The sequence below is a fragment of the Nyctereutes procyonoides genome, unplaced genomic scaffold, assembly GCF_905146905.1.
Source record: "Nyctereutes procyonoides isolate TBG_1078 unplaced genomic scaffold, NYPRO_anot_genome, whole genome shotgun sequence".
In the NCBI taxonomy this organism is placed as follows: Eukaryota; Metazoa; Chordata; class Mammalia; order Carnivora; family Canidae; genus Nyctereutes; species Nyctereutes procyonoides.
Genome location: NW_026575126.1, coordinates 61,950,005 through 61,971,226, shown reverse-complemented (window position 1 = coordinate 61,971,226; position 21,222 = coordinate 61,950,005). Strand labels below are relative to the sequence as shown.

Below are 21,222 nucleotides of genomic sequence, written 5' to 3'. Positions count from 1 at the left end.
ATATAAGTCAGTGTAATAAACTGATTTTAGCAGATAACATGTAGTTGGTTAATTGATTCATTATATCATCCAACAAATATTTATGCGGTGTTTGACATTTCCGGGCATCCTGCTAGGCATTGGGGTACAGCGGTGAGTCACAGCAGATGCAGTTACTTCCCCTGATTGCCAGGAGGGGAGGTCGTTAAACAGAGTGTGACACAGATGGTGCCCTCATGCAGAGGGGTGGAGCGGAGGTGCAGGTGCCTCCAGGAGGGGCTCTGGAGGTGGGATCTGAGAGGCAGGAGCTCAGCTGACAGAGGAAGGGAATGCTGGCCTGAGGACAGGGTTACGGGCCTGGGAGGGGAACGTGGGACCTCGGTTGGTTTGAAGATGTCACTGTCTTTGCCTTTGGATGGGTTTGAGTGGGGGTGAGTCAGGAGGCTGTGGGAGGGACAGGAGGTGGTGGGGCCTGTGGGCAGGGCCAGACTTACTTTGCAAAATGGGGCAGTGATTCAGGGCTGAGGGGTGGGCATTGTCCGGGGCTTTGGGTTTCTGGCCCTGCCTTTCGCAGACCTATAGACACTGGAGAGTCAGCCTCACAGGTGGGAGCAAGTGTGTGCTTTGCGGCACAGCGATCTGGAGGTAGGCACCAGTTATCTAACAGTGTTGCTGGTGTCAAATGATGGCATTTGCGAAGTCCGCAGATCCCTTGGGTAACCGAGTGCTCTGGGGACAATGGTTTTGGCTTCATGATGAATGGGCCTGGTTGAGGGCTGGGTCCTTACTGGGAGGCAGCTCTCCATGTGGCAACACGGGCTCCCTCATGGCATAGCAGGTGGACTCAAGGCACCCAGTGTTGCTTTTAAATCTAGCCTTGGGATCACATCGCATCACCCTGTGAGCCACACAGGCCTGCTGGGGAAGCTGAGGAGGTGATTAGAAACTGGGAGTGTGTGGGAAGGCCACTGCCCTTAGGCCCTGCTGACTCAGCCTTGGCTTCATGGTAATTGCTTATCTCTGTGTCTTTGGTCAAGCTCTCCAGGGAAGGCTCTTCGGCCCCTGGTGTTCTGCTACAGGGTTGGGGTCAGCACCTGATGTATCTGCATTCATGTATCCGCCTGCTTTTGGTGTGCCCCCTGTCCCTGCCCTGGTCCAGAGACTGTCTGTCTTACTCCTCCTGGGGCATGAGGCCAGCTCCCGCCCACTACTGGCTCTCACTTCTTTGGTATCTGGTGAGACCATTCCTGAGGCTTTGGGGGATTCTCCGGTATGAACTGGGCACTTCCTTCTGCCAGTCTCAGTTCCGTGTTCCTGGTTCCAATGAGTCAATGACAACTGTCCGGCCCTCTTTTGGGCTCCCAGGATTTTGTTAAGGTCTTCTCCGGGTCCTTCCAGTCCTCTGGGGCTTGTGCCTTTAGATACAAAAATCCCTTTGGGGCACCTGAGTGGCTCAGTGGATGAAGCGTCTACTTTAGGCTCAGGTCATGATCTCGGGGTCCTGGGATCATGCCCCGCATTGGGCTCCCTGCTCAGTGGGGAGTCTGCTTCTCCCTCTGCCTCTCCTCCCTGCTTATGGTATCTTTCTGTCAAATAAATACAATCTTTAAAAAAAACCCAAATCCCTTTATTGTGATTTTAGTGTGGTTTATGGAGTGAAAATAATGAGTGTTTTGGATTCCTTGTCTTTTCTGGGAAGACTAAAAAAATTTAATAGAAAGAAAATTACTTTTGAATAGGTAATACTTGCACTTGACGTACAGTTGGAATAGCACTCAAGGACATGGTGACTTTAGGACCCCTGTCCTCCCTCTCCCTCAGGTGCTTCTAGAAGTATCCTGTGCTTTGATCCACAAGAATCCACATGTACGGATTGTAAAGTCACTTTAAAAAAATTAATTTAGAGATAGCACATGAGCTGGGAAAGGAGCACAGGGAGGAGGGCACACATGCTGCGCTGAGCACAGAGCCCAACGTGGGGCTCTGTCTCTCAACCCTGAGGTCATGACCTGAGCTGAAACTAAGAGCTGACACACAACCAACTGTGCCACTCAGGTGCCCTGTAAAGTAGCCTCTTAAATGGTAACATATGTGCTGAGTTTCATACCATGGTTGTTTTGTTGTTGTTGTTGTTGTTTTCACTGAGGAACATACAGTGGAGATAGGTTAGCATTGGTTCAAACAGAACTGCCACATCCTTCTGAACAGTTGGATGACAGTCCGCTGTCCAGATATGCCACTGGGTGTCTCATCAGACCCCTGTTGATGAATACTTAGTTTTTCCTACCACTTTTGTTATTTCTTGTGTTTCTGTGCAACTGGGAAGGCAGACAGATACATTTTTTTAAAGATTTTATTTATTTATTCATGAGACACACACAGACAGAGGCAGAGACACAGGCAGAGGGAGAAGCAGGCTCCACGTAGGGAGCCTGATGTGGGACTCAATCCCAGGTCCCCAGGATCACACCCAGGGCCGAAGGTGGCACTAAACCACTGGGCCACCGGGGCTGCCCAACAGATACATTTTTTTATTTTTATTGTTTATTTTTTAAAGATTTATTTATTTTTATTTATTTATGATAGACAGAGAGAGAGAGAGAGAGAGAGGCAGAGACACAGGAGGAGGGAGAAGCAGGCTCTATGCAGGGAGCCCAACGCGGGACTTGATCCCAGGACTCCAAGATCGTACCCTGGGCCAAAGGCAGGTGCTAAACCGCTGAGCCACCCAGGGATCCTCCAGATACATTTTTTAAAAAAAGATTTGGGAGAGAGAGCTGGCGAGCATGCAAAAGCAGGAGCAGGGGGTGAGGAGCAGACTCCCCACTGAGCAGGGAACCGGACATGGGACTGGATCCCAGGATCCCCGGATAATGATCTGAGCAGAAAGCAGACACGTTTCACTGGCTGAGCCATCCGGGTACCCTAGAGAGATACGTTTACCCATGAGCAGAAAAATGCACATGTAAGGATAGTCACTGCAATATTGATTTATCATCAAATTACTGATAAACCTAGTGGAGCAGAATTGCTGAGGTAGGTGTGTTTAAATGTGTGATAGAAGTTTTCTGCATAGGAGTCTGCAGAGGCTCCGTTGGTGCCGTGTCTCCCATGCCCTCACCTCACAGACCTGCCAGGTGACACACGCACCTCCATGTACTTCTAATTTGCTCTGTTCTTAGTTTGAGTGGAGCTGGGCATCTTCATGCCAAGGAAATCAGCCCTTTGTGATAGATACTGTAAATATACTTCTTGTTTTGTTTTTGTTTTTACTTTGAACCTGTGAGCGTTTTTTATGCACAAAGTTTTCATTCTTACAGAGTATGTCAATTTTTTTATATTTATGGCTTCTGGATCTCATAGTATGACTAGGAAGTCCTGCTGTGTCCAGAGAGATTCTAAGACATTTCCTGATGCTCCTTCCATTGCTTTTATATTTAAATCGCTGATCTATCAGAAGTTTGTCTATATAAAGAGGTGCAGTTGACTTTTTTAAATTCTCCCCAAACTGGGCAGCCCGGGTGGCTCAGTGGTTTGGTACCGCCTTCGGTCCAGGGTGTGATCCTGGAGACCCGGGATCGAGTCCCACATCGGGCTCCCTGTGTGGAGCCTGCTTCTCCCTCTGCCTGTCTCTCTCTCTCTCTCTCTCTCTCTCTGTGTCTCTCATGAATAAATAAACATAATCTTTAAAAAATAAAAAATAAATTCTCCCCAAACTAATTGAATTGTCCCCACAACTATGCAGTGCCACCTTTATCACAAGCAAAATCCCTGTAGATATTGATTTGGCTTTATTTCTGGACTCTTTGATACCTTAATGTTTGTTCATTGCTGTGCCAGGTTCGTAATATTTTAATTCTTTTATCATTACAATGTATTTTCATATATGGCTTTGCTGAGTACTCACGCCTCCTCCTGTCTGAGTTTCTTCAGGCTGCTGTGACAGAAATACCACAGACTGTGTGGCTTATAAAGACATTTATTTCTCGCGGCTCTGGAGGCTGGTCTCTGAGACAAAGAAGCCGACCAGTTCGACCACAGTGAGGCCATCTTCTCATGGTGTCCGTGCGCAACACCAGCAAAGGCCAGGGCACCGATCCATCCTGAGGGCCCCATCCATGACCTACTCACCCCAAAGCCCCCTCCTATAACACCCTACCCCACACAGGGGGTTAGGATTCAAGCAGGAGTTTTGGGGTGACACAAGCATTCAGCTTATAGCATTCGTGGAACAGTTTCCTTCTGTCCATCTCCAACCCAGACATGGGGCCTCTTTCCCTGATCCCCCCCATGACAGCTGTCAGCAACTGCATGACCATCACCACAAACTGAGGGGCTGCAGACAGCACATCTTGATTATCTTGCAGTGTCTGCAGATTGGAAGTCTGGGTCCTCTGGCAGCTACACTTGAGATGGCCCTGGATTCTCACCCAGGCTCCATGGGGTATCTGCTTCTGCATGTGTGGGATCGAGGCACCTGCTGCCAGGTGCCACATCCGACAGCAGGCATGATCAGAATTCACTGACATTCAGTGGCAACATTGGTATGAAATTTTGCATCCCAGACTTACCTGGTGAGCAATGTGAAAGCTGAAAATAAGAGAACACTGTCCTTATAATGTCTCCTGCTGCCTCCTCCCTGGGGACTTTCTCGCCGATGGCAGTTTCTTCAGAGGCATGGGGCTCGAGGTTTGTTTCCCATCTCGCCTTCAAAGCTCAGCTCTCTTGCCTGTGGCTTCATCTTCTGCATCCCAACAGGGCCCTGTCAGTGCATACCAGGGACAGGGCTTCTGTCTCTCCCCGAGGAACGGCTGGGGCCCTGCCCAAAATAACTACTGTTGTTCACGGTCACTGGACCCTCAGCCTCATGGAAAAGCTGCACTTGAGTAGCATCCACCTGTTTGAGATGCAAGGGCCTCTTCTAGGAAGGCTCTGGCATCCAGTTTTCATCCCAGAGCAAGCCCTCAGTAAGCAGCTGCCAGCCACGTCCACTACCCTCTGCCCCTTCAGGGCTTCTGCAAGCTGCCAAGGCACTGTGCCCACTGAGAGTCCCACTGCCAGGCCTGTCTCAGGCCATGGTGCTCTCTCACCTCTTCAGAGACCCTTTCTGCATCCCAGACAGTGTTTGTGTTTGTCTCCATGCTGTGCAGACCAAATAAAGAAAACAAACAGCATCCATGCCTATTTGGTGCTCTCAACCTTAAGCTGACAGACTCACCTAGTTCTTCTGTACCACTTGCCATGAGAGCTACAAAGTACGGAGAGCCCGAGTGGCAACTCACAGGTGCCCCACCTCGTCTGGAGGTGCAGCGCCCTAGGGAAGTCTTCCTGCAGAACAAACATTTGTTGGCAGAGGCAGGAGTGTGGGGGCAGGCAGTGATTGGGAAAGAACATGGCTTTGAAGTTGGGTCTTTATGAGGCTTGGTCACCCAAGTTCTAGGGGTGAAACAAAGTCCCCCAGAGCTGGGGAATGTGAGTACCTTCTGCTGGGGAATGTCAGAGGGCTGAGGACATAGGGTGGTCCTTCCCTGTGGGCAGAGGGGACATTTTCAGGTAAGCACAATGTACTGGGTAACTGGATTTCAGTTGTATGTTTTTAGTGGAAGGATATGGCTTCTTGGACACTGTACAAAAGCCAGGATTTGTCACTATCCAGGGGGGAGGCAACCTAGCTGTGAATGCCAGCACTATGGCACACATGGTGTCACAACCAGCTCTGTTGTGGGACATTCTGGGACATTCTTACCATCCTCACATAAAGGTACAGGCTACAGATTGTCCAGATGGCTTCCCTGCTGACACTTGACCTCCCCCACATTGAGGGCAAGGGCTGGGGAGGTGGAAAGGACCTCCCAGTTTGTCTACCAGAGTGTGACCTGTTCCTTTACCTTCACACAGGCAAGAAGTGAGGCCAGTGTTGGCCCTGCTGCAGGGGCATGCTGGGTGAGGCTGGTCACACTGTGCTGTGCTTTTGTGGACAGGTGAGCAGGGACAGGTGAGTGTGAACGAGAGGGTGTGAGAAGTGAGCAGATGTCTTCTCCTTGCCCTTCAAGACTTGGGCTCCCTGTCCCCTCTCCTGGTGCTTGGACCACTCTGTGGAAAGGACGGGGGCCCCAAATGATTGAGATGAAGTTTCTGCCACCACCTGCTAGAATGGGGGCAAAGTGTGATGTTGGGCAACAGGAACATAAGCACAGTCCTCCTTCCTGCGGGTCTGGGCTAATAGATTAGGAAGTCACCCAGGGTCTGCACACCTCAGCGACCTCATGGACTTTGGAAGATAGTGGGGAAGAATTCAGGATGACCTGTTGATTTCCCACTGAGGCATCGGGGTGAAGCTGGTGCCCTTAACCAAGAAAAGGCAATCAGCTCACCTCTCCCTAGAGTGGTCTGGGGTATCTGGCCACCTCTTCTGGCTCTGAGGTGGATATAGACCCTGCAGAATGGAGGCATTACACCTGCAGAGTGAGCATGGGGGGTCCTGGCCATCTCCCTGAGCCTCCCTGAGCTGGAGCCAGTCAGGATGTGCCATCACATGGTCAGTGGAGGGGGTGAGGAGGTGTGAGGAGTGGGTGGTGGAGGGGAGTGGTTGTGGTCCTGGCCTGTGCAGGAAAATCTGTGACTCTGTCCAACTTGAGGCCTGACGGGGCTCGCTCCAATTGCGTGGGGTCATTGGGGAAGCTGGAGAGAGGGAGAAGGAGGGGACGTAGGGGTAAGCTAGGGGTGAGGGGACGTCTTGGGCCTGGAGAGGTCTGTTGGTACACGGGGTGGAGGGACGCTGAGGTGCAAGAGGTAGAGGAGAGTGGCGGGTGGGGAGGCCCGATGGGGGGGGCAGAAGGGGAGGGGGACAGGCCTGATGCAGGGGGTGGAGGGGTGGGTCGTTGCGACGCGGGGGCGGGCGGAGGGCGGCGCCGCTGCAGTGCGGGGACCCGCTCTCGCCCGCCGTCCCCGCGTCTCCGCGTCCCCGCGCTGCCGCCTCGGGCTTTGGGCGCCGCGCATCCAGGTACGCCGGGCTGGGCTCGGGTCTGCGTTGGGATCCCCGGCCTGCGTGGGTGAGGGGCTGAGCTCCGCTGGCCAGGAGGCCCGGGAAATGTGGGCCTTTGGGGAGCCCCCGCCCCCTTGGCTGTCGTGAAGGGGCGCGCAGGCCAGGGGCTCAGCGTCCAGAGGCGCCAGGGCCTGGGGAAGGGATGCAGGCGCCGGAGCCCTGGAGCCTGGGGAGGGGGCGCAGAGGCGGGGGTGGGTGGTGGGTGGGCACCGAGACCAGGGGAACGGGGCGCAGGGACTGGGGGCACAGAGGCTTGGGGGAGAGGGCGCAGAGACTGGGGGGCGCAGAGGCCGGGGGGAGGGGGCGCAGAGGCTGGGGGGAGGGGGGGCAGGGACTTGGTGCGCGGGTCCTGGGGGGCGGGGGCGCAGGGACCCAGGGCTGTCCTGGCGGCGGAGAACCGGAGAACCCGGCCGGGGGTCCACGGCAGGGCGGCTGCGCGGCCCCCAGTTCCGGACCGTCATTGTGACTTAGCCTGAGCAGCGCTGAGAATGCGGGGCTGGGAACGCGGGCTGAGAACCGGGTCCTACCATTGTTTTCCACGTTCCATGCTCCCAGAAGGGCCCTCAGCTAGGCTGCAACTGTTTTCCTGGTTTTCTTTCTGTTCCTGCAAAGCAGGCTACCTCTACTCTGTGAAAGCACCTCTCCATCTCCCTGGTTCACACAATTGTCCCTGAAAAGGGAGGAGGGATGGTGGCAAGTGAGACCACATAAGTGGTGGGCTGGCCCCTGGGGGGGGGGTAGGGTGGAGGGGGACACTCTCCACCTTCAGATCTCTCAGAGAGGAGGGCTGTGCTCAGCAGTGCACAGATCTGTCTAATCCTTCTCCATGCCCACAAAGATCTGTGAGGTAAGGCTCTGTGGCTGTTAGGTTCCCAGCTCATCCAGCCCCTCTGAATGAGAGGTTTGTGGCCATAGACCATGTCACCAGGTCACATCAGTCATGGACGTGACAACAACAACACACCCCAGGAGCCTGTGGGATGCATGTGTGTGAAGCAGGCTTCCCTCTTGTCTTCCCCTGATATGCATTTTCCCTTCCAGGCAGCCGCGGGGTCACCATGGCGTCCCCGTCCTCTTACCAGGTAGAGGAGGATGAGAGTCTGAAGGAGTGTGAGCTCTATGTTCAGAAGCATGGCGTCCAGCAGGTCCTCAAAGACTGCATCGTGCACCTGTGCATCTCCAAGCCCGACAGGCCCATGACATTCCTGCGGGAGCATTTCGAAAAGCTAGAAAAGGTCAGTGATGACTGCCACCTGCTTTCCCTTTGGCAGGTGTGCTGGTGCAGGCAGCAACTCATACCCATTCACCATGTGGCACTGGCTGTCCCAGGGAGTGTGGGGGGTGACCTTGCCTGACCCGTTCTAGGGCTCCATTGTGCCCCCACAGACCCCTCTTTCCTCTGCAGTGCTTTAGGATCTCCCAGGTGCAGAGCCTTGGGAAGAGCTGACTGAAGAGAGCTTATGGGGCCCACTGACTGTTTTCAAGTCTGGAGACAGAGATGGGGACTGGGTGCAGTTATAGAGCTTGGGGATGAAAGAACATGGCTGCGATAGGGCGCGTGATGTGGGGCATTTGAGGCCAGACTACATGGTTATCTGCGTCTCTGGGAGGAACAGGCACAGACAGAGGAGATTACCCCTTGGATTCGTGCAGTCTTTTGAGGGGACCCCCCCCACTCATTCCTCCATGAATAATGCCCCTCACCCCTTCCTGGTTCATAGGTGGGAGGACAGGCTCAGAGTGGGAGGGGTCCCTTGTGGTGGGTTCCCCCCTCCCTCCCTCTGGCTCCCCACCCTGAACACTCTGTGGGCAGTACACCTTGCTCACAACTCCACTGTTCCCATCCTGGCCTCGTGGGGGTGAATGGTACCCCAGTCCGGCTCAGATCTGAGTTCCTCTGAGTCCAGCAGTTTTACGTTTGACAGGGGCCTGCTGTGGACACATAGTTCCAACCTGGAGGGATGAATTTCTTTCTTTTAAAACAATCCATTAAAACATTTTCAAGTAATGCATGCATTTTAAAGAAAGTTTGGGAAGTTCAGAAATAGAAAGAAGGGGTCACCATCATACATGGTCCCCTCCAGCCAGGACCGTGCATTTTTCATTTGCTCTGTGTTCTTCACAGACTCATTCAAGTGGGTGCATGGTGCTGCATTGAGAAGACATGTTGATGTTTTCTCAATGTTTCCCTCACGATTGGATAATTGAGTTAATTGTTTAATATTAAAAATAATGCCACACTAACACATTTATGTGTAGACTTTTTTCTACTGTGTGTGGCATTGTTTGTTTTTAGAAACAAGATAACTGGCACTCCCAATGGTATTATTGGGCGGAAGCGATCTCATTGGCACCCTTGTACATTCCTACCCATAGAGTCTGGTTGTTGGTCTGCTTACCCTAGCCAGCTTTCGCTGTTTGAATTTGAAAAGCTGTTTTTTCAGGGGATAGATGAAAATGGTCATGTGGCCTTCATCCATTTTCCTCTGGTGACATTTGAGAGCACAGTTGAGGAGAGACCCCCAGGCTGATGCACAGGATGTGTGTCCTCACACCCTGCCTGTTGGGAGAGTCAGGCCAGAGACCATGCATCTTCCCTGTTTCAAACCCTAACTCTGTCAGGGCTAGAGTCACTTCCTATGGTTTGCTCACAAGGGACATCCGCCAGGTGACACATCTCAGGGCAAGGGTGGGAGTGGAGGTGTCCCTGATGGGCAGGAATGGAGCTGAAGGACCTACTGGGAGGGCTGATGTAGCAGAGTGAGACCAGAGTAGAGGTTCTCAGCTGTGGACATATCCCGCCTGTGGGACCTGTGGCTAGAGTCGGTTGTTTGAGTATCTGGGGGTAATGGAGAGGGAGCAACATGGCCAGTGCGGGCCAATAATTTTGGTGGGGTGTTCAGGGCTTGCTGGTGGAGTGGCTGTTGGGGTGAGGAAAAAGGCAGGAAGTGTGACCCCTGGGGCTTGATCTGGACCCCTGAGTGAATGGGGCCGTTGGAGCAGACAGGCAGGGAGGGAGAGCAATGACGTGTGTGTCATGTGTGTTGTCTGTGAGTTTGGAGCTGAGGGGGAGACTGGGGCCAGGGCTGGGGTCTGGGAGGGCTCACTTGTCGTACTAGCCTGAAGGCTGGGGTCCGGAAGAGGTAGGGTGACCAGTCACAGCAGGGGGATGAGATGGAGTACTTTCTGACCATTGAAAAGGAGGGACCTACATGGTGTCCTCGTGTTCTAAATCATGGTCACCATGGCTACCACTTCTGCGTGCAGGAGCTGCTGAGATGAGGCAGCTCAGACCAGGCTGCACCTTGGCAGTTCTGGAGGCTGCAAGCTCGTGCTCAGCCTGTTTCAGGCCCTTCCCCCAGTGGCTGGTGGTTTGCTGTCAGCCTTTGATGTTCCTTGGCTCAGAGGATCTTGGTGCTGACCTCTGCCTTCACCCTCGCGTGGCCTCTTCCCTTCCCATGAGGATGGGTCACATTGTGTGAAGACCTCATTGTAACTTAGTTACATCTGCAAAGACCCTGTGGCCAGGAAATTTGTAGTCTGAGGAGGTCCTGGGGTTAGGAACCCAAATCAGGGGCAGGTAGGGCAGCTTCATGTAGCCCTACTTGTGACGGCAATCCATTGGTAAGTGGGATAGCAGGTTACGAGACTTGGCGTGGGGAACAGCTCCATTCTGGAGAGAGGCAGCTGCACACGAGCACTCTGAAGCGGGTGGCAGGTGCTGATAGATGCAGCTGATGTGTACAGGCTTTGGGGGATGATTTTGCAATTCTCTGACATCGTGTGCATGCTTCTGTACGTGGGTGCGTTTTACTAGGGAGATTATTCCTAGTAAGAAACAGATCTGAGCCCCCCAGAATCTAACATCCCTAAGAGTGTCCTGAAAGTCCATGGGTGTCTTCTCTCCTGTGACGCTGACTTGCCCAGTGAGCTGCTGTGGAGTGCTTGTAACACAGGAGCAGGAAGGTTCTTTGGCTCAGGGTTGTGACGGAGCCCGGGGTCTTGGGCCCAGGTGCCTGCAGCCCAGGGAAGGGGCAGAGTCCCAGGCAGCATCCCCCCTACCCCTGGCCCCAAGGCCAGCCTGAGTAGACAGGAAGCCTGGGGAGGGAGACTTTTCTCAATGTGTGGGACAAGCAGGAAGCGTGTTGGTGGGGCCCTGATGAAGCCAGGGAGTATGTCTGTGCTGGGCCGACACAGACCAAGGTGTTCCCTTGGCTGGCCAAGCGCAGCAGCCGACCCTCAGGCCTTGGAGAATGACTTCATTGCAGGCTTTTTGAGAGGATCATGGTTCCCAGGTGTTGACTTGAGGGGGAAAAATATTCCTGATCCAGCAGAGCAAGGTCACCGGTCCCTCTAGGGATACACTTTAGATGCTGTAAGGAAAGTGCCTTCCGTAGAACACACCCATCACCCTTTCCCGATATACCTGATGTTTTCATTCATTTGGGGAATATAAATAATAGTGAAAGGGAATATAAGGGAAGGGAGAAGAAATGTGTGGGAAATATCAGAAAGGGAGACAGAACATAAAGACTCCTAACTCTGGGAAACAAACTAGGGGTGGTGGAAGGGGAGGAGGGCGGGGGGTGGGGGTGAATGGGTGATGGGCACTGAGGGGGGCACTTGACGGGATGAGCACTGGGTGTTATTCTGTATGTTGGTAAATTGAACACCAATAAAAGATAAATTTATTATAAAAAAATACCTGATGTAGGAAGGACATTAGGGTTGGAAGCAGAAAGCCAGGAAAGGATTCTTGAGACGGCTTTGGTGCAAGAAAGTGGTTTTATTCAATCACGGGGATGAGACCTGAGAACAGGAAGAGCTGCAGCAGGGGCGTGACCCTTTATAGTCTTTCACATTGAGAGGGGGTGAGGGAGAATGTGAGACTCTAAGGAATTTGGAAGCAAAGGTTTCCAGGACCGTGAGGGAGCTGGCTACTGTTGGGAAAGGTCATTTATTACTGTCTCATAAAACCCTATTCGTGAGACCCTTCAGATGTACATCAGTCAGTCATGTGCTTGGGGGATGATCGCCAACATGTATCTTGGGGTGAATTGGAAATAAAGGAAATTTATTTATTTATTTATTTTTTTAAAGATTTTATTTATTTATTCATGATAGTCACACACAGAGAGAGAGAGAGAGAGAGGCAGAGACACAGGCAGAGGGAGAAGCAGGCTCCATGCACCGGGAGCCCGACGTGGGATTCGATCCTGGAGACCCAGGATCGGGCCCTGGGCCAAAGTCAGGCGCTAAACCGCTGCGCCACCCAGGGATCCCAAGGAAATTTATTTTTTTTAAAGATTTTATTTATTCATGAGAGACAGAGAGAGAGGCAGAGACACAGGCAGAGGGAGAAGCAGGCTCCATGCAGGGAGCCGACATGGGACTTGATCCCGGGTCTCCAGGATCACACCCTGGGCTGAAGGCGGCTCTAAACCACTGAGCCACCCGGGCTGCCCAAGATAAAGGAAATTTCTAAAGGAATTTTTATATGTGAAAGTAGGCTTACAAGGTCCTGGGGGTCGGGCTAGGACTGCCTGTTGCCCTCAGCAGAGCGTAAGCATCTGGGCAGCTGGACCCCTAGAGGAGGGTCACTCTGCTGTTTCAAGGGTATGTCCATGGGCTACAGGTGGTAAGGACATTTCATGATTTCTCTTCTGCCTTTGCTTCCAGCATCATACCCACCCTGTGTTTCAATGAGGACCTCCTTGCTTCACGGTGCATACACATGGGTGGATGTGGGTGGTTGTGGCATATGTACATTTTAATTGGTTTTTATTATTATTTTTTAAAGGTTTCACTTATTTATTCATGAGATAGCGAGAGAGAAGCGGAGACATAGGCAGAGGGAGAAGCAGGCTCCATGCAGGGAGCCCCAATGAGGGGCTCGATCCCAGGACCCCAGGATCATGACCTGAGCCAAAGGCAGACACTCAACCACTGAGCCACCCAGGTGCCCCCAAGTGTGCACTTTTAGTTTGACTTTTCTTCTTAGCATCGTTTTTATTGTGTAAAATCTATACAGCATAAAATTTACCATTTTGGCCATTTTAAAGTGTCTATTTCAGTGGCATCCTGTTCACCCCATCTTTTGTCTTCTGTAATAGCATTTTTACAGTGTCTGTGGCCATAAAACCATGTGGATTCATAGTTTTTACTTTATTTGCATTGTTTTATGTTTGATGATTTTCAATTTTTTGTTTGTTTGTTTTGTTTTCTTCACAAGACACCTTTATGCCAAAGAAATGATTTGAAGGAGGAAGAGTATGCAGGCAATCAGGGTCTGTGCTCTGGTGTCAGAGCGTGGCTTGTTTTTGTGGCTCCAGAGCTTTTTTGCCAGTTTACTCCCAAAGGATCAAATGAGTATATGGTTTCCCTAACGTGCATGAGTGGTGCTGTTTTTCCAAATCTTCACCAACATCATTTTCTTTCATGGTTGTCCTTGTGTTGACTTGTGGTTATCGACACCTCTCCCTGAGCTGGGTGTTTCTTCCTTCCTGGTGGTCTGGTACCTTCCTTGGACACTGGCTACCTGGAGGTCACATAAGTCTCCGGGCTACCTCTTGGTCTTCAGTAAAAACTAAAGTTACATTGTGTTTCACTTCTGGAACGTAGACACATCTAAGAAGGGAGAACTGGGGCCAGCTCTCCTGTGAGGCTTTGGTGGAAGGATGCTGCATCCCACTCGGATAACCATTCCTGAGGGCTATGGGTGGATGCTGGGCCGTGGGATGAGTCTGGTCACTCTGTTTTGAAGTTCAGCATGTGTTTCCTGGTGGCCAGTGTTGTGGACAGCGTTCTGGCAGCAGACGAGGCCCATATTGGATGGACTGCTTTATTGAAACCCTGGGGGTCTTGGAGGGGTGAAGCTGGATGGAATTACACCACCTGCTCCCCAGCACTTAGAGGAACTGGGCCTTTGGGGCTCCCAGGGGACTGCTAAGCTGCCCAGGCCTTCTGTTCAGAGTTCAGTCCCTGGATGGAGGGTCACTGGTGTCTGTGCCCAGGGATGAAAGCAACCATGAGAGTACACGTAACATAAGTTGTGGCCCTGCCTTGGGGTGGTGGACAGGACAGCTTCACAGAGGAGGAGGGCTCCACTGGGTTTGCATGCCGGTTGGCAGGTAGGGGTATGAGCCCATCGTGCGGGCCCGGGGGCCGTCAGATGGCTGGGGCCATAGAGATCAGTTGGAGCATGTGGGGTCATGGAAGGGGAGACGGGGAAGCAGAGCCCCTCCTGGAGGTGGCAGGGCAAATGACACCTGGTGTTCCTGGCTGGAGTTCTGGTGGCTGTGGGAGCCACAGAGGATTCGATGCATCAGTGATGCAGGCCCAGTCCCTCTAGCTGAGGTTGGAGGACTGGCCAATTATTCTGCACAGTGGGTGACACAGTGGGGAGGTTGTATGTGTGAGGGGCAGCAGGAATTCTGGGAAATCTCTATACCTTCCTATTTATGTTTGCTCGGAAGCTAAAACTGCTTTTAAAAAATAAAGTCTTGGAACACCTGAGGGGCTTCTTCAGTGAAGGGTCTGCCTTTGGCTCAGGTCATGATCCCGGGGTCCTGGAATTGAGTCCCGTGTTGGGCTCCCTGCTCTGCAGGGAGTCTGCTTCTCCCTCTGTCCCTCCCCGTGCTTGTGCTGTGTATGTGCTCTCTCTCTCTCTCTCTCTCTCTGTCAAATAAATAAATAAATAAAATCTTTAAAAAAAAAAAGTCCCTGGGGTACCTGGCTGGCCCTGTTGGAATAGCATGCAACTCTTGATCTCAGGGTTGTGAGTTCAAGCCCCACTTGGGTGGAGAGATGACTTTAAAAAAAGAGAAAAGTTAAAAAATCTTTAAAAAATAAAGTCCCTAAACTAAAAATAAAGGAAAGAAAGTGGGTGCCCCACTTCTTGGCTCTAATGATTTTTCCCTAGTCTGTGGAGATGTCTGCTTATGGAAGTAGCAACAGGGAGCAGGCTGGGCGGGATCAGAGACATTCAGAAAGTGAACTAAGTGGATTTGGGGCCAGTCAGAGGGAATCCCTGTGGGAATCCCCATGTGGGTAAGAGGTGGGGGGAGGCCGAGGCTGGTGGGACAGTGGTTGCAAGCATAGTGGGTATCTCAGACCTGGGGGTGGGCAGTGGTTCCCCCAGGCTCAAAGGGGCTTCTGGAGAGTAGCAAGGTTTACAGAGACCAGTGGAAGAGTGTACAGTGACTAACCCCAGGAAGGCCAGGTCTGGCCTCGAGGAGGGGGCTCCAGAGAAGCAGATGTGGGTAGGTTGCTAGAAGGATAGAGAGTGGTCCACCATTCAAAATCCAAACCAGCAGTCTGGGAGTCCTGGTAAGAATGTGACACATACGTATGGTAAAAATGTTTGAGTCATATGGTAAGTGCATGTTTGGCTTTATAAGAAACTGCCAAACTGCACTGTGTTGCACTCCCAGCAACTATGGTTCTTGGCCCTTGTCAGCACTTGATACTGTCAGTTTTCAAACATTTTAGCCATTCTAAAGGGTCTGTGGTGGCCCTTCAGCTGGCTTTCTTTCCCATTTCTTAATGACTGATGACGCTCAACATCTTTTCATGCACTTACTTGCCGTCAGCCTGTCCCTTCAGTGAAGCACCTAGTCATATCTCCTATCTGTGTTTCTTATTTACTCTTGGGCTCAGAAATTCTCTATATGTTCACCTCTTCCCCTTATATATGGTGTCAGGTCCCTGCTTTGCACATACCTTCTCCTGGTCCATCTGAGGCCTATCTTGTTGTTTGCTCACTGGTGTCTTTCACAAGCAGAGTTTCTGCTTTTGAAGTCAAGTTTATCAGTGTCTATATTTCATAAGGAATTGTGCTTTTGTGTTTAAATTTGTATATAAGAGCTCTGCACTGGACATGAGGCCTGTACGTGTCTGGGGGTGCCTCACCGTCTTCACGGGAGATATTGACATCAGGTCCTGTGAGTCTTCCTGTATTCTTTCTCAAAATTGTCTTGTCTACTCCAGTTCCTTTCTGGGTGTATTTTAGAGTGATCTCACTGACATAGACCAAAAAAATCCTCTTGGGATGTTGAATGGCCTTACACTGATACATCAATCAGCTTGAGGAGAATAGAGAACCTCGAATCTTCCGGTTTGTGAATGCAGAGCAACTCTTCATTAACCCAGTGTCTGATTTCTCCTGCTGTGAAGGAAAGGTGCTTATTTTCAGGGGCTCCTGGGTGGCTCAGTTGGTGAAGCATCTGTCTTTGGCTCAGGTTGTGGTTTCAAGGGTCTTAGGGTCCTGGGAGAGAGCCCTGCATCGGGCTCTACTGTCAGTGGGGAGTCTGCTTCTCTCTTCCTCTGCCCCTCTTCATGCATGCTCACTTGCTGTCTCTCAAATAAATAAAATCTTTAAAAAACCCAGAAAGACTTATTTCCAGTATACAGATGCTTTATGTGTTTTGGTAGATTTGCTATTTCATTTTTTATTGTATTTTAAGTGGGGCTCCTTATAAGTGGTACTCCTTGTGGCTTTACTTTTGGTTTTAAAGATTTTTGTATTTGAGAGACAGAGCATGTGTGGGAGTGGGGGCGGGGCAGAGGGAGAATCTCACGCAAGCAGACTGCATGCTGAACATGGGGCTCCACACAGGACTCCATCCCGTGCCCTAGAGATCCCGACCCTGGGATCACTCTCTGAGCCCAAATCAAGAGTCAGTCACTTAACCACCTGCATCGCCCAGGCACCCCGATAGGCTTTACTTTTTCAGAGTGGTTTTAGGTTCACAGGAAAATTGAGCAGGAAGTACGGAGTTCCCACATCCCCTCCCTGGACACGGTTGCCCTGTTAGTGACCCTGCAGCAGCTGATGCTGGCCACACCTGGTGAGAGACACCATTGTCAGAGTGGTTCCTCGTGCCCCGCAATTCTGTGGGTTTTTTTTTTTAAAGATTTTATTTATTTATTCATGAGAGACACATACACACACAGAGAGAGGGAGAGACACAGGCAGAGGGAGAAGTAGGCTCCATGCAGGGAGCCCGACGTGGGACTTGATTCTGGGTCCTCCAGGTTCAGGCCCTGGGCTGAAGGTGGCGCTAAACTGCTGAGCCACCTGGGCTGCCCAATTCTGTGGGTTTTGACAAAAACATACCCTCACATGTCTGTCGTACAGGCATCATGTCAATCTGTGCTGCTGCTCTAAAAATCCCTTGTGTTCCATGTACCCCTCTGGCTCTCCCTTTCAACCCCTGAGCTTTCCTCATCCCCAGTGGTGCCCTTTTCAGAATGTTCCACGGCTGGAATCCCACAGTATGGAGACTTCGCAGATAGGCTTCTGACACTTAGGAACATGTGTGTCCTCCTGTCAGGATCCGCACCACCCACTCACCATACTGGCTTCTCCTTCTGGCTGCCTCGAACGCTCTTGCTCTCCCACCCGCAGTCCTCCACTCTTGTCCCTTGGCGTGGGGCTGGCCCAGACCATGATGAGAGGCTCCTGCTCTCTGGGCCCTGGTCCTCCACTCTTGTCTGCCAGCGTGAGGCTGGCTTGGCCCGCACTGTGCCTAGGGACACTCTGGGAATGCTCACTTCCCTTAGGACATCTCTGGCTCCTCTTCGGGCAGAGATGACCACACACTTCTAGAATAGGGGTTTCTTAATTTTCTTACATTTGTTTTTATTTCCAGAATTATTTTATAACTAACACCAATAAGAGAAAATAACATTTACAAAGAAATTCACTGCCAGGAGAACTCTAGATGAACTGGTCTTCACCTTTCTTCATACATGTTTGTGTATATCACACTTCTCATGTGCTTGTGAGTTAAATGTGAACTCAGTTTTGCCTGCCAAGCATCACATGAATCATCACATGGCCACGTGGAAGATGAATCTGCAGACTGGGGATGGGAGGTCAGCCGTTCCTCCTGTGTCCAGGCTTTCTTGGGGACAGCGCAGCCATGTGGACCCATGCAGACCCATTCTTTGTGAGAAGAACCACAAGCCCAAGGCTGCGGAAGGGCCGCTGCTCATGCATCTGGTGGAACCTAACACGGTGCAGCTGGGCAAAGCAAATGAAAAAAGGTTTAAAGCTTTCAGAAATTGCCCAACAATAAAAAGAATGGTTGATTCTCCAGAAGTTGGGGGAAATTAAGAAAGTACAGAAAAGGATAAAGAAACAGATGTATTGTTGTCAGGTCTGTTGAGGGCGTCTTGCAGCTCCTAACATTTCCTCGGAGGTGTGTTTTCCTGAGCTGCTTTAGCTCTTCCTCCCATGCACATCATAGAGCCTATAACCTAGGTTATAGGCTCTATGACGATAGCTGCCTCTTTCAGAGAAGTTTGAGGTTTCCAGACGGATGGAAGAGGACCTACAGAGCTCTGCCTGCCCGTCGCCCCCCACCTGCCCCAGGACCTCCGTCCTGCCTTCTAATGCACCTGCAGCAGATGAACAGCGCCACACACTGGCTGTTTCAACGGAAGTCCGCTGCTGGCCGTCTGCAGGTTCTCTGGGTTTGGACACTTGTGTAACGACATGTTTCTGGTTATGATATTATACAAAAGAGTTTCACTGCCTGAAAAGTCCACCATGTGCCACCCCATCACCCCTCCCCCAATCCCTAGCACCCACCCACCCATATGTCCCCATCCCCATGGTTCTGTTTTTTCTGGAATGTCCTATGACTGGAACCTCACCGTGCAGAGCCAGCGCAGATAGCCTTCTGTCACATAGGAACACGTGTATCAAGTTCCTCCTTGTCTTCCGTGGCTTCAGAGCTCACCTGTTTTTAGCACTTGAGTAACAGTCCACTGTCTGGACTGACCACAGTGTGGACACCCAGCACCTACTCATGGGCATCCTGGTCGCTTCCCAGTTTGGGCAGCTGTGGATAAAGCTGCCATAAACATCTGTGTGCATGTTTTATGTGGACCCGAGCTTTCATCTCCTGGGGGCCCATTTGGGGAGCGCATCTGCTGGATCTCACGGCAGGAGCATGGCTGGTTCTGTAAGAAGCCACAAGCCTCTTCCGAGGTGGCGGTGCCATTCTGCGTTCCCAGCAACCACGGGAGAGGGTCCCCGCTGCTCTGTCTCCCACCAGCATCTGGCGGTGCCCATGTTCTGGCCTCTGGCCCTTCTAATGCAGGTGCGGTGGCCTCCTCGCTGTTTTCCTCCGCGTTTCCCTGAGGCCACATGATGTGGAGCATCTTCCCATGTGCATGTTTGCTGTGTGCACATGCTTTCTGCTGGGGTCTCTTCAGGTCTTTTGCCTGTTTTTCTGGTTGGGTTGTCTGTTTCCCTGTTGAGTTTAAGAGATTTTTTTGTACATTTTGGACACAAGTCCTTTATTGGATTTGGGTTTTGTGAATATTTTCTCCTAGTCTGTGGCTTGTGTTTCATGCTCTAACTATATAAGATTCGACTCTGGCTTTTGGTTTTTTTAAACCAAACTTTATATGATCATTTATGTGACCACTAAATGTTATTGAAAAAATGATTCCATGGTGCAGGGTATTCTGTTATACAGATGTCTCTAAATAGACTTAAGCAATTTCTTGTTGCTAGTTGGATTAAAAATATTTTTAAACAGCGCAAAGAACATTCTAGTACCGATATCTCTTTGACACCTCTCTTTGCTTCCCTAGGATATATTTTAAGAGATAGAATTAGGCATCTCAGACATAACACTGATCTGTGATGCTGGCTATTTTCTAGAAAGGGTTTATTTATTCACGCATTTATCCCGTAGATACTTATTGAATGCTTGCCACGTGTGGTTCCAGGGACTCGGTCGTGATGACAAGCACATTGGGAAGCAGGGTGTTCCTGGTGTGTGCCCGGCTGGGTGTGTCCATGTCCCTATGCCCAGCTGCACGAGGTGGCGGGACCATGGCTCTCCAGGCCCTGGTCTGCTCCGTGTTCATTCTGGGTCTTGTCAGGGTGTGATCAGACCATGTAGCAGGGAGATCCAGGAAAGGTGTAAATTAGGACTTCACAATCAAGTACATGTGGGACAGGTTATTTAAAAGGATCCCCAGATGAGTTTAAATCTTTTTCTGACTCAAAAACTGTGTTGACTATAATCTGATAAAGTTACTTTATTATCATTAATAAAGAGATAACCAGAAAAAAAAGAGGAAGCCAGCCTCCTCATGTTTGGAAACCAATAATGAGTTTCTGCATAATTTATTGAAGAGGACTGTTATAGTAAAACATTATGAAATCTCTAGAACTGAGTGACAAAGCATCTCGTATCAAAACTTACGATTGCAGCAGAATTGGTCCTTAGAGGGAAAATTATCACTTTGCTAGAAAGACCAGAAATTCCTGAGTGTCTGTCTCCCGACGGTGCTAGAGCTCATCATCACAGCTCAGGAAGCCACAGGAATCGACTGCCTCACAGCTCGGAGCCCAGGAGCCGAGGTAAGGGCTTCAGTGAGACTTGTCTTTTTGCGGGCTCTGCTGTGGCCTCCGTCCTGGCTTTCAGGTCACTGCCAGCTCTACACTCATAAACACATCACCTAGCCTCTGCCTCTGTCTTCAGGGTGAGAGCTACCCTGCGGCTGTGTGTCCAGGAAGACCTCATTTAACCTGTGTCTGCAAAGGCCCCATTTCCAAATAGATCTGCCCCCTGAACTTTGGAGGGAGCCCATTGAACCGCTGTGTGTAGCCTGAGAAGTCAGAAACCAGTGACAGAGCCAAATAAAGTAAATGCATGCAGAGAATAATAAAGATTGAGCAGAAGTTAATGAAACAAGAGGAAGAGATGGTAGCAGATGATAAGAGCAGAGGTGACTCTGAAGATGAATAACGTAGGCATCTGGGAAGGCGGCCATGTGAAGAAGAGTTGGTGCAAACTGGAATCTTTTCTGAGCAAGGCACCTGGGGAGGTGGAGGCTAAGCTCTCCTCCAGGAAGCCCTCTCTGACTACCCCCCTGCCACACCCCACGCTGTGCTTGCATAGCCCTGTACCTTGTCCTTTGCGGTTCATGCTGTTATCATGCTCTGTCTTCACCTGTCTTTCCTGTTAGATCGAAATCTTCATGACAAAACTTTGCCTTTTCTACGTAACACTCTCTGTATGAAGCCTGGTATATAGAGGTGCTCAGTAAATGACTGAAAGTGCACGTTTCTCTCCTCACCCAACCACGGAAGGTTGAGCATCCCTGGACATGTCTCTTGTCCTCTCGTGGCCTCCGTTTCCATGCCTCATTGGCAGGGATGACTGGCCCTG

The 21,222-nt window shown here is 51.0% G+C and overlaps 1 protein-coding gene across 5 annotated transcripts in view; it reads left to right on the top strand.

Annotated features, from left to right (window-relative positions):
- PRKAR1B (protein kinase cAMP-dependent type I regulatory subunit beta) overlaps positions 1 to 21,222 on the top strand; it is a 126,105-nt gene that overhangs the window by 6,854 nt on the left and 98,029 nt on the right. The window contains exons 3-4 of one of the 5 annotated variants that reach the window (XM_055339282.1): positions 5,878 to 5,960; positions 8,066 to 8,259. In XM_055339282.1, coding sequence (XP_055195257.1) covers positions 8,083 to 8,259 — 177 coding nt within the window. In that variant the 5' untranslated portion in view covers positions 5,878 to 5,960; positions 8,066 to 8,082. Of the gene's footprint in view, positions 1 to 5,877; positions 5,975 to 6,743; positions 6,772 to 6,881; positions 6,983 to 7,800; positions 7,872 to 8,065; positions 8,260 to 21,222 lie in introns of those variants that run through there. The other 4 variants (XM_055339281.1, XM_055339284.1, XM_055339283.1 and 1 more) reach the window with 4 other exon arrangements.